Source organism: Ictalurus punctatus, chromosome 8 (assembly GCF_001660625.3).
Source record: "Ictalurus punctatus breed USDA103 chromosome 8, Coco_2.0, whole genome shotgun sequence".
NCBI lineage: Eukaryota > Metazoa > Chordata > Actinopteri > Siluriformes > Ictaluridae > Ictalurus > Ictalurus punctatus.
This window is the reverse complement of record NC_030423.2, coordinates 5285173-5298884: the sequence shown is the minus strand read 5'-3', so window position 1 is coordinate 5298884 and position 13712 is coordinate 5285173. Positions and strand designations below refer to the sequence as shown.

The following is a 13712-nucleotide window of genomic DNA, read 5'->3' as shown; positions in this document are numbered from 1 at the left end:
GTCTGAACTATAAATGCTCATTTATTCATAAATGCTAGGAATATATGCTAGGAATTAGCATTTGCTAGGAATTAGCATTTAGGAATTCCTAAATGCTAATTTATTCTTAAATGCTACTTTTTTCCTGCTAATCAAAATCCATGTATAATGAACTGGGAATGGGTGTGTATGGGTGAAGGTGGGGGATTTACAGTATTGGATGGGGGAAATAAGTATTGGATGTGTCAACATTTTTTTCAGTAAATATATTTCCAATGAGGCTATTCACATGAAATTTTCACCAGACATAAGTATTAACTCAAGAAATAGGGAAATATAAAGAATTCACAACATTAAAGTCCATAAATAAAGTTATGTGAAATAAAGTGGAAATACAGAGGAAAAAAGTATTGGACATGGTAAGAAAAATCAGTTCTGGACTTATTAAGATGCCACTTGTGTGCTAATTTCTTCAGAGAGATGTGCATGTGGATGCACACCCATCAAATATCACACCTTAGTGGGCAAAATCTGTGAATGCTACAGTCAGTGTCCAAAGCCATATAGAATGTTAACCTGACACACTGCAGGAGGTACATCTAGAGAAGATGAAGGCAGCATAGTACTTCAGGAAACCTAGTGTATTGCATGTTTCAGTAGTTATTCTGCACAGATGTCATCCATTCCTGTATATCACTGTTGATTTGTTATCCTGTGTAACCCAAAAACAAACCTTAAATATGTATATTCTAGGAACATTCTGGGAACCAACAACTGTTAACTGTGTATACACCAATCAGCCATAACATTATAATCACTGACAGGTGAAGTGAATATCATTGATTATCTGAATACAGTGGTACTTGTCAAGGGGCAGGATATATTAGGCAGCAAGTGAACCATACCTTCTGATGATTTGATGCTGACCAAAGCCATTGCTATTTTTTTTTTTTAGCTAATATGCTATTATGCTAATTTGCTAACATTGTGACTAATGAAAAACGGAGTGCTTAGGAGAAGGAATGTCTCCCAATTCCAGACATAGAGGACGCTACTTTTCAGAGGACAGAGTGTGGGATGTTGACTAAGTTTAAATGTTTATTGCACTTCATGTATGTAAGTGGCATTTTATGATGAACAGCCTACTTTATCATGCAGTCTGTTGAATGTACTGTTTAATGCACAGACATATCGAACCAAGAACTTCAAATCTGTGTCATATAGGTTATATGATGTGCCATATTGTTACAGCCTTACAGGGTAGGTATTCACACTGTTAAAATTCAATATATGAGAAATTTCTATGATATGGGAATTTATTCACAATGATTTCTATTTAATATATTTAAATTAATGTGTTACAGCACATTAACTTTTTATATAAGCTTTATTTGCCCTTTTTTCCATGGATAGCCACAGATTTTTCTTTACTTGTTCACTACCTTTGAGAAACACCTGAAATCTCAGAAGTGTTTGGTTTTAAGGGTGCTTTTTTTCCCCATCTTTTGCTATTCACATATTTTCCTTAATTGTACCCTGCATCTTGACAATCCATAAGAATAACTGTTGATTCATTCATGAGAAAAAAAGATTTAGGCCTTGAACTATAACAATGAAAACTAGCATTGTCTTATCTTAAAATAGTTAATAGTTGCTTACCACTGCAGACCTCCATCCTACTCAGCTATTAACTCTGATTAGAAAGTTTATTTCATACTGTGGTCTAGCTAGCTAGATAACTAGCTGCAAGCGTGCCTTCTAAGTGTGTCACTAATTGCCTATTCAATAGAGTTGGGGTATCCGATCCCAGACTGGGCCTTGAGTCCAATTATGAATGAACTTGGACTTGTCATGTACTCAAGTAAATTTGTAAACTTGACACAGACTCAGACTTTTTGTACTCTTTTTTTTTTTTTTTTTTTTTTCCTGAGTACAGTTGAGTCTGCGTCATGTGTAATATGAAAAGAAAGATGAAAAAAATTAATAACAACAGAAAATTAAGATATCAAGAAATTAATGAACGTCACCCTGCCTGACCAGGGGACTTTCTGTGCGCACACACTTGAAACACGTGCATAGAAAGCCACCTCCTCGTGCGATTACTGAATTGAGTTCTCTTTAACAGCTTATTATGCTTGGACAGGCAAATAAATACACACCCACACATCATGTCAAAATGCAGGTCTGGCCGAGTATTCACGCAAACACAGTGAATGTAAACAGTTGGGTGAAAAAATCTGCTCTGTAACCTACAAGCTCAGTAACCTAAATGGAGTTTCACTTCCGCAAAACCTCCCTCTGCTTTTAGCAATGAGCATAATCTTAGATGAGCTGGACACAGCATCTGTTTAAGGTGATAAAACATTCTCTAGTAATAATCTACAACTTGTAACAAACTGTAATTTGTGGTTTATTACATAATGTTATTACATATTACAATAGATTAAATATGTATTTTTCCATCCCAAACGGCATTAGCATGATACTGTACTGTAGCTAAATGTTGTCGGGATGTCTTACTATTGGGTAGTACATAACATTCAAGCATATACTAATATTTAACATTCATCAAATCTAATTCAGTGAAATGTTCAATACTCCTATGCTGACACCATAAAACGTGAGTCCTTCGGACCCATTCCTTTCCTCATTACAACAATATATTCCATATAAAATATTAATTCCTATCTCATATGCCTGGAGACATCAAATTTGACATCTCTATTGTTTTTGGTTAAAGACACCTCACATATGGGAAAACACACAACAAATAGCTGTGAAAAGTGAAGTAATCACCACTATTCCTTCTTCATAATGGTGAATTCATATTGATGAATTATTATTATAACCCTCTGAAAATAATATGCTGTGAATATGCTTTAATACAGTGTTCTGAATACCCAATCTCCCCCACCCCCTTGAAACTGAGAATATGGATTTTCCTTTGTAACATTATGAGGCATACAATATACAGTGCCCTGCACTAATATTGGCACCCTTGTTAAATATGAGCAAAAAAGGCTGTGAAAAATTATCTTAATTGTTTACCCATTTGATATTTTATTTAAATAATTTACGAAAATACACAGCTCTCATGGAAATCAAACAAAACACAGGTTTATCCAAAAAATATCTTTGTTAAATATAGGTGTGCAACAATTATTGGTACTAGGAATTCATATTAGAAAATATATTTGAAGTATATTCGTATTGATATTTTAAATTTTTTCGTACACCTGGGTGACTAGGAACAGGAAATGGACTTCCTGTTTCACAGGGCTATAAATATGAGGTAGCCAAATTCCCTTCGTCATTCATAACAATGGGTAAGACCAAGGAATATAGCTGTGATGTGCAGCAAAAGGTTCACAAAATAGGAAGTGGATATAAGAAAATAGCACAAGCATTGAAAATGCTCATTTCCACCATCAGGGCAATAATTGAGAAGTTCCAGTCAACTGGAAATGTTATGAATCAACCTGTAATTGTACGTGTGCTTATAGTGTCTCAATACACTGTGAAGAGGATGGTTCAAGTGGCCAAAAAATCTCCAAGGATCACAGCTGGAGAATTGCAGAAATTAGTTGTGTCTTGGGGTCAGAAAGTCTCCAAAACTACAATCCGAAGTCACCTACATCACCACAACTTGTTTGGAAGAAAACAGCCTCTACTCATGCAAAAACAAACTGAAGTGTCTTCAGTTTGCCAGACACTACTGGGACTTCAAATGCTATTGGGAAATGGGAAACCAAAATAGAGCTTTTTGGCAATAAACACCAGAGTTGGTTTTGATACACACAGAGAAGTAGCCATATGGAAATGTACCTCATGCCCATGGTTAAATATGGTGGTGGCTCTTTAATGTTTTGGGGCTGTTTTTCTGCCAGAGGACCTGGACAATTTGTTAGGATACATGGCATCATGTATCAAACATGATCAAATATCAACAGATATTAAATGAAAACCTGACTGCCTCTGCCAGAAAGCTTAAAATGGGCCGTGGTTGGATCTTCCAGCAGGACAATGATCCAAAACATACATCAAAATCAACACAAAAATGGTTTACTGACCACAAAATCAAGGTCCTGCCATGGCCATACCAGTCCCCTGACTTTAAACCCATAGAAAATCTGTGGGTGAACTGAAGAGGAGAGTCCACTAGCATTGACCTTGAAATTTGAAGGATCTGGAGAGAACCTGTTTGGAGGAATGGTCTCAGATCCCTTGCCCTGTATTCTCCAACCTCATCAGGCATTATAGGATGATACTCAGAGCTGTTATCTTGGCAAAGGGAGGTAGCACAAAGTATTGACTAAAAGGGTGCCAATAATTGTTGCACACCTATATTTAACAAAGATATTTTTTTATAGACCTGTGTTTTGTTTGCAATTGTTTGATATTCATGAGAGAACAGTATTTTTGTGAACTTTTTGAACAAAAGATCAAAAGGTTCAACAATAAAGACAATTTTTCACAGACTTCTTTGCTCATATTTAAGGGTGCTACTATTAGTGGAGGGCACTGTATCTGAGGTGGTCATAAGCTCCTGAAGTTATAGCTTTGGCTTTTTCAAAATCACTCATGACTCATTACGAAAACCTTATGCCAGCAGGGAAATCAAGCTCAAACTCTCAATCATGTACTGCGGAGAAATATTTGCTTTTGTAAATTGATCTGATATAGACAATTAGCACATTTGTATGAGTCTACACACTTCGGTTGGCCACTGCAGTATGAAAGGAAGAAATATTTTTAATGGCAAGTCAGAGTTGTTCTTCGACTTACCATTAAAAATATTTCTAGCACTTTTAAATAACACTGGTTAAACCTGAGTGTTGGTCTCCTTTCCCTGAGTCATAAAAGAAATATGTTTCACCAAACATCATTTGACATGTTTGTTTTGCTAAAGAGCAGAAAGACAGAAAGAGTTAGTAGTTAGGTGGCCCATGTCTCATCAGGCTGGCCTGCACACAAATCAATCACATTGTGCAAGATAGCCATGGACAAAAAATCCAAGTCTGACCTCTATAGCGTTTGCTCAATTGACTTCTCCTGAAAAGAGTTTGTCACCAGGACTCTTCAGGCAGGAAGGACACACACACACACACACACACACACACACACACACACACACACACACACACACACACACACGGCTGTCTGCCCCCTTTCAGAAAATTTTAGAGGTCAAATGATTTCTGCTGGAAATCAAATAGCATGGGACAATGTACTCATCGTGAATCAGGGAATATAAGGAGTAATCTTCATTAAATATACAGAGCCTACTTTTTATGTGGTGGTTATTACAATAGGGGAAGCACAACTTTGTATTATCAGAAACAGAATAAGCATAATTGCCAAGTGTGCTCATATAAACAAGGAATTTTACAATGCAAGGGGTAATGCAGTGTACAGAAAGTGAGGGTATATACAAGTAATAGAATTAATAGGAGTGAATTTACAATTTCATATGAGTCTATTCACAGTGAAATAATATTGCAATAGGAGGGTCCTTGGAGGCCGTTGATTGTTCATGAGGGAGCTGGCCTGTGGGAAAAAGCTTCTCCTATGTCTGGATGTTCAGGTGCTCAGTGTTCTGTCCCACCAGCAAGAGTGCAGCAGTTGTGACCAGGGTGAGTGGGGTCCGAGATGATTTTTCCTGGCCATTTCCTCATTCCGGAGGAGTACAGTTCCTGTAAGGAGGGCAGAGGAGCACCAATGATCTTCTCAGCAGTTCAGATTGTCTGTTGTAGTCTTCTTATGTCCGATTTAGTAACTGAACCGAACCAGACACTTATTGAAGTGAACAGAGCAGACTCAATGACAGTTGAGTAAAACTGGGTCAAAGGCTCCTGTGGCAGGTTGAACTTCCTTACTTGGCAAAGAAAATACAGCCTCTGCTGGGCCTTTTCACAATGGAGTCTATATGGCTATCCCACTTCAGATCCTGTGAGATGGTAGAGCCCAGGAACCTGAGGACTCCACGACGACCAGAGCGCTGTCCAGATTTGGGGAGTGCTGGAGAGTTCCTCAATCATCTCCACTGTTTTGAGTGTTCAGCTCCAGATTGATTTGACTGCACAAGACAGCCAGCTGTTCAACCTCACTTCTATATGCACACTCATCACCGTCCTAGACGAGGCCGATGACTGTGGTGTCATCTGAAAACTTCAGGAGCTTGACAGAGGGGTCTGTAGAGGTGCAGTCATTTGTGTAGAGGGAGAAGAGCAGTGGGGAGAGCATACAACCCTGAGGATTGCCAGTGCTGATTGTGCAGGTGCTAGATGTAAATTTTCCCAGCTTCACTAGCTGCTGCCTGTCTGTCAGATAGCTGGTGATTCACTGACAGATGGCAGTTGGCACATAGAGCTGGGTCAGTTTACACCGGAGGAAATCTAGGATGATGGAAGCCGAACTGAAGTCCACAAATAGGACCCTTGCATAAATCCCTGGTCTGTCAAAGTGTTTCAGGATGTAATGCAGTCCCCTGTTGACTGCATCATCCACTGGCCTGTTTGCTTGATAAGCAAACTGAAGGGAGTCCAGTAAGGGTCCATTGATGTCCTTCAGGTGGGCCAACACCAGTCTCTCATATGATTTTATGACCACAGACGTCAAAGCAACAGGTCTGTAGTCATTTAGTCCAGTGATCTTGGGATTCTTTAGCACGGGGATGATGGTGGAGCATTTGAAGCATGAAGGGACTATACACTGCTCCAGTGATCTGTTGAAGATCTGGGTGAAGATGGGTGACAGCTGTTCAGTGCAGACTTTCAAATAGGTGGATGAAACACTGTCTGGGTCTTTAACTTTCCCGATGATCTCTTTCTGGATGGCCCAGCACACATCCTCTTCACAGATCCTAAGTGCAGGTTGAGTAGCAGGAGGAGGGGGAGAGCAAGAAGTGTTAATGGTTGTGTTGTGAGAAGGACAGAGAGGGTGTGGGGTGTGAGATTGCCCTTTTCATATCTGCAATAAAAATGATTAGGTTATCAGCCAGTTGTTGATTTCCAACAGATAAAGGGGCTGATGTCTTGTAGTTGGTGTCTTTCAGGCCTTTCTAAACTGATTCAGGGTCATTGGCTAAAAACTATTTTTTCAGCTTTTCAGAGTAGCTTCTCTTAGCCACTCTTATCTTCTTTGTCAATGTGTTTTTGGCCTGATTGTACAAGACATTGTCCCCACTTCTGTAAGCCTCTTTTTTGGGCTGATGAAGCTGTCTGAGTTTTGCTGTAAACCATGGTTTTTCGTTGTTGTAAGCTAAATAAGTTCTGGTGGGAACACACATGTCCTTGCAGTGCAGTCAAAACAGACTTGTAGTTCTTCTTCTGCTTCACTGGTCCATCTCTTTACAGTCTTTAGTACAGGTTTGGCATAATTAAATTTCTGCCTGTAGGTTAGGAGAAGATAAACAGACAGTGATCAGAGTAATAGAGTAATTTATTGTAGTGTAGCAGTGGCCCAGTATGTTTCTGTCCCTGGTGGGGCATGAAATGTGCTGTCTGTGTTTAGGTATTTCACGGGTGAGGTTTGCTCTTTTAAAATCTCCCAGAATAATAATAACTGAGTCCAGGTGTTGTTGCTGTAATGTCTGTAATTTGAACAGCCAGATTTTGCAGCACAATGCTCGTGCAGGCTTGAGGAAGGATATAAACACTCACCAGAATGAACGAGGAAAACACTCATATTTAATAATAAAAAGGCTTGCAGTTGATCAAGAGCGCTTCGAAAATTAGGACAGAACATCTGCAACATTGTTATATCTGTGAACCACCCTTCATTGATAAACATAATCCACCACCTCTTGTTTTCCCCGATGACTCCGCGATGTGATCCACTCTGAACAGCTGGAAACCGGGCAGATGTAATGCGCTGTCTGGAATGGTTTCTTTCAGTCAGGTTTCCAAGAAGCATAAAGCAGCAGAGCTGGAAAAGTCCTTGTGAGTTCAGGTGAGGAGAAGTAGTTCATCTGTTTTGTTGGCAAGGGAGCGGAGAGTCGCCAGTTGAATACTCAACAGCAGGGTCCTGAAGCCATGCTGTCTGAGCTTTATGAGCACATCCACGAAGAGATGAACAAAAAAAGCATCTCAACATTTATTGGACAGTACCCTTTGCTTGTTCCACCTGGTTGTGCATGTTTGTTTGTTTGTTTTTGTTAGAATTTAGGTTTTCAGCCTTTATTTCCTGTTATTTACATCTAGGTTTGTTAAACAAAATAAAACATAGAACCTTCTGTATCACACCACCCAATTTGTAGGTGAGCAAAAGTATAGGAACAGATAAGTCAAAGTAAATTAAAGTAAATAACGCTTAATACTTGGTTGCATATACTTTGCTTGCAATTACATCAAGCCTGTTACTCACTGACATCATCAAATTGTAGGGTTCTTCTTTTTTATGCTTTTACAGGCTTTTACCACAGTCAGCTGTTTGTTTCATGAGGTTTCTCCCTTCAGTTTCCTCTTAATTAATTGAAATAAATGCTCAACTGGTTAAGGTCTGGTGATTGACTTGGCCAGTCTAAAGCCTTCCACTTTTTCCCCCAGATAAAGTCCTTTGTTGAGTTGGCAGTTTGTTTTGGACCATTGTCTTGCTGCATGATAAATTCTTCCTGAGTCATTTGGTTGCATTTCTCTGTAAATTGGCAGACAAAACATTCCTGAAATTTCTGAATTCAGTCTGCTGCTATCATCATGGTTTACATAATCAATAATGATTAGTGAGCCTTTTTCAGAAGCAGCCATGCAAGCCCAAGCTATGGCTGTACCTTCACTGTGCTTGACTGATGAACTTCTATGGTTTGTATCATGAGCAGATCCATTCTTTCTCCACACTTTGGCGTTTTCATCACTTTGGTAGTGGCTCATCTCTGTATTTCTTTGTTTGCTAATTCCAATCTGGCTTTCCAATTCTTAATGCTGATGAGCTAACTTTCCTTGTTGTTTTGTTCAAGTATATAAACTTTATTAATATGCACTGTTTCAAAGATGATCAAATGTTTGCTTGTCCAAATATGTGAAAAGAAAAAAGAAAAGAAAAAAAAGACAACAATTTCCATGGGGTGTACTTATTTTTTCACATGACTGTGTGTGTGTGTGTGTGTGTGTGTGTGTGTGTGTGTGTGTTAAATTGATCATTTGCTATAATTTGCTACTATAGCAAAAACTAGCAATTATATTCAGTAATGTCAACGATGTCCCAAGCCTCTGTTGTGGTTGTAAGGGACTATTCTATATTGCTGCTGCCTGATGATGTATGCTCTTGAAGGTTGAGTAGTAGCAATGGGAAGTCCATTACTTTTCTGTGAACCGGTTCATTCGTATAGTTAATTACAATGAACTGTTTTAACTGATTCACCAGTTCTATTACATATTACATCATCACTTAATGATGGCATACAAAATGCTATGCTATCATCCCGGTGGATGAAAATACATGCTCAAACACATTCAAATAAAGCCATGTGTAAACACATAGAGCTGATTTCTGCAAACATGCAAACTGTGGCAAAGTATGTAAATTCTGCAAAAATGGAAACAGGCATGCAGTATTCCTGTGATAGAATTGCAGGATAAGCGACTGTGTGGATTTTGTACACTAACAAGTGTTTTCAAGCATGTGCAATAGAAAAAAGAGCAAGAGAGACAGAGAGAGAGGGGGGGGGAGAGAGAGCGAGAGAGAGCGAGAGAGAGAGAGAGAGAGAGAGAGAGAGAGAGCTGTCACAGATTTTCCAAAGTAGGGTAAGGCAAAGAATAAAACAAGTATTTGTGTGCACTTGGTGTAATTCATTTACAAATGAGGAAAATAATAAATGACTAGCAATACAGTAGATGGTCAAAGACAACCACCCTTGAAACCAAAGTTTCAAGGAATTAACATGCTGCCATGCTCCATCTCCGTAGAGAAATGACAGTTGGACACTTACTGTACAGACAGTACACACTAAGTTTACCACACAGGTTTGGTAAGGTTGGCAAAACACTGTTTTTTAGGACAAATTCTAATAAAAAGACAATGATAAATAATAGATTTTCAGGATCAATCCTAATACACATGTGATGTTTTCAGTATAGTGGATTGCTCAGTCACTTATATCCATTATTTAAGACAAAAACGAACAAATCAATCCCCTGTATCACAAGCTTTAATTAGAGCACAACGCCTCAATCCAGCTCAGTTAAATTTCTTTAACATGTGGACCATCTCAGGTCAGGAGTAATAAATTAGTTTTACAGTGGAGAGTGAAGCAAATGAATGTAATAAAAGAAAGAGATTGCTAGAGACAAAGTCAGTGAGCTCGTCCAGATTTTTCTCTGCCTCATCTCTTGCCTTATGTCAGTCTTAGTCAAACAGATGTCAGAAAAATAAGAAGCAGAGCAGAGGATGTCAGAAGGAGTGAGAGTATTCTACCCTCCCCAGTGGCATCTGCCTAGCAGGCTCTGTCAGGGGCAGTGCTGAGGGCATCACAGCCTCACTGAGTGACAGACAAGTTTTATATAGCATGTCACTTCACTTATTCATGCCCTTTGATTAGACCTGTCTGGCATGTGGGAACGTGGAGTTTTGATCAGGAGAGAGAAAGAAGAGATAATGCAATGCAATAAATCTAGCAGTGTGCAACATATCAAACAGAGACTGGAGTGATTTATTAATCAGAAATAACCTTTAAGGATGGGTGATAAATAAGTAAATGCTTTAACACATTTTTCATCAGATACTTGATTCTTTTCAGAAATGCCTGTTTAGTGTTGAAACAGATATGTCAGAGAGGAAGTTATAGGATTTGAATTGGCTTGACTCATACCAGTGCGTGGCGTTCTTTTTCTGCGGTCACGGAAGGCTGCACCAGACTGCAGGGCCTCCATCAGGCTGTCCATCACACCTGTCTCTTCTCCATCTATGGAAGAAAGAGGACACAAAGGGAGAGGGAGTTAAAGCATAGTCTTGAATAGAACACTAATACAGGCCAACACACACACATACACATACACACACTCACTCACTCTCTCTCACTCTCACTCACTCACTCACACTCACTCACTCACTCTCTCTCTCTCTCTTTCTCTCTGTCTGTGGGTGTGTAGCTGCATGGGGAGAAGGTTTGGATATCAGAAGAGCACTAAGGTGCCAAATGATTACACAGAGAACACAAAACATCTGGCACTGGGGAGCTCAAAAATCACTTCTGGTCCTTTATCTGGGCCATCTAACTAAGCCTTAGTCCTACTAATGAGTTTCATCACAGAGGTACAGCAGACCACATTATTTAAACCAGAAACATTAGAGGTCAAATGTCAAATCATCAATTCTCTGCAAACATAAATAAGCTGTTTTGTGCTGCTTTAGGCAGCAGAATCAGGCATCATAATCAAATATTTTGTGTTCAGATACATTCGAAGCAGGTGACACTAGGTAAAAAGTAAATTGAATTTATTTATTTATTTATGTTTAAAAGGTGACATGGTTACTAAAAGTATTTTATAAAATGTCACATACTCTTTATGTTGTTGCAAAACTAGAAAAGTACACTTTATTTGTATGAAGCAGCACATACAATGTGGAATTAAAGTATTTAATATTTTATAAGCCAAATAAGAAAAAGGTAAGAATGATATATAATGCAAATACTGTATCTGTATTATTCTTGAGGTCCTTTCCAGGAGTTACATAAAAATCAAAAGGACCATATTGATGGGCAGCCTAGATTTAAAAAGGACAATAAAGTTGCTCTTCATGAATATAACCTAGCAGACCAAGCATTACTTATGGTAAGGTGCTCCGCTATCTTTCTGCCTGGTTTTAACCAGGGCACACATTTCAACTATGTGTTCTCTAAGTTAGTCAAAGTCCTCTAGAGCCGATGTCAGCCAACAAAAGTAGCACCATCCTCAATCATTTCTAGTGTCCCCAAAACATGTCCCCACCACACATCTTTTGAGTTTAAGGAAAGGGAAACATTTTTAGAGACAACATGGCTCTGGAAGTGTCTTGACATCAACTTCTTCATTTCCTTCTTCTTGGAGACCTAAGCATCACAGGGGGCACCTGACATTTTGATCAATTCGTCCTACTTTTTCCTTAACTGTAGCCCAATTCATCTTCTGTAATGGGCAAGACTGGAGTCCTGGTAGACTCAATACAGAGTAAGACTTTCAAATACAAGGAAGCAAAATTACTAAAATGGGAAACATGCTCCCAAGTGACCTGAAACTGCTCCATTAACAATGTCCAATTGGGCCATGCTTCCACATGAGCCAGCCAGACCTATTGCCATGTGAAATGGAGAGAAACAGCCAGAAAAAGGACTATACCCCCTCTCTAATCACATGTTGCCCAGCATATTTTGCTTTATTTAAACCACAATGGAAAAAAGTGACATTTCAGGACCAAATAGGACATAGGATTTTTTTAAAAATGCAATGTAGGATTATTAAAAATGTCTTGTGTGCTTGTTATCTTCATACAGACAATTATATTGAAATGCTTAAATAAGGAGGAGTGCAGCTAGTGGGGTAACCATCTAGCAATCCAGGAGTTTAGATATGTATGGCATAGGCAGAACAAGGTCATACAGAAAGTCATAAAACTTCTGATGAGACACTCAAAACTGAGCAGAATGGTTGACATTTAAATATTTCTACATCATATGCAACTACACACTCATCCCAAATTATCCTCTCACAACAGCTCCCATCAGCTCACAGACTTTATTAATGTCTCATGCACACTGACGTCTCAGCAACTAAGCCAAATCAACAGGATTATTAGGAGAGGTCGGGCATGTCATTGAAGTCCTCCAAACTGCCACACAGGCTACTTTAGTTTGTTAGAATACTTTGGTAGAATAACATATTCATGTTTCTTATGTTATTCAAACATTAGATAGATAATGATAGGCAAAGGGATTCAAGAATGATTTGTCCCAAAATTTGTTGCATAGCCTCAAGTCATAGGTTGCATAGCCTCAGGTAAAAGCCTCAGGTCATAGAGTGTATACCCTCAGGTCATACATTTGTAGGTGAAGTAGTGAAAAAAAAAACAGTTTAAAAGAAAAACCAAGATGGCAGGAAATATAATATGGCAGAGTGTAGGCACTGACAGCATAAGGTGCGTTGAACTCGTCTCAACCCATGGAATCCAAAGATGACTGGCTTTTACATTTTGGACATAGGGTTAAAAAGTTATGAACATAAATGTAAATTTGGGCAAATTTGACCTGATGGTGACGCGAGAGCATTGGAAGAATTTGGCCCAAATTTGGTCAGAATGCTCCATAGAGCCTCCCCAATCAGTGTGCCAAATTTTTATGAGACAGATCTATGGGCTGCCATAGACACCCTAGGCAGAAGAAAAAGAAGAAATTTAAAGTTGCAAGCAGCATTTATGGAGCCTTGCACACTTCGTGGGTACATTCAGGGCATGGTCCTGAATATACATAAAATGTCTGGTGATGATATGTAAATGAGATATGACTTAGGAATCTGTATTTTGCTTTTGCGGGTACATTGTGGGAGAATGGATTTCAATATCAAAAGTCCATCTGATGAATTTTGTGCAGACAGGTTTAAAGATGACATGATCCAAATTGGATGATTTTGCATAGCCTCAGTTAATGAGAAACAGTATTACTTCCTGATGCTTCATTGACAGATTTGTTGGCTTGTTACAAGGGAACGGTTTTGAAGATCAACATTCCATTCAATAACTTTTGTGCAGATGGGTCTGAAGATGTT

The 13712-nt window shown here is 38.8% G+C and overlaps 1 protein-coding gene across 3 annotated transcripts in view; it reads right to left on the bottom strand.

Annotated features, from left to right (window-relative positions):
• diaph2 (diaphanous-related formin 2) overlaps positions 1 to 13712 on the bottom strand; it is a 388403-nt gene that overhangs the window by 31996 nt on the left and 342695 nt on the right. For all 3 annotated transcript variants that reach the window (XM_053682091.1, XM_053682090.1, XM_053682092.1), the window contains one exon: positions 10784 to 10876. In XM_053682091.1, coding sequence (XP_053538066.1) covers positions 10784 to 10876 — 93 coding nt within the window. The remainder of the gene's footprint in view (positions 1 to 10783; positions 10877 to 13712) is intronic.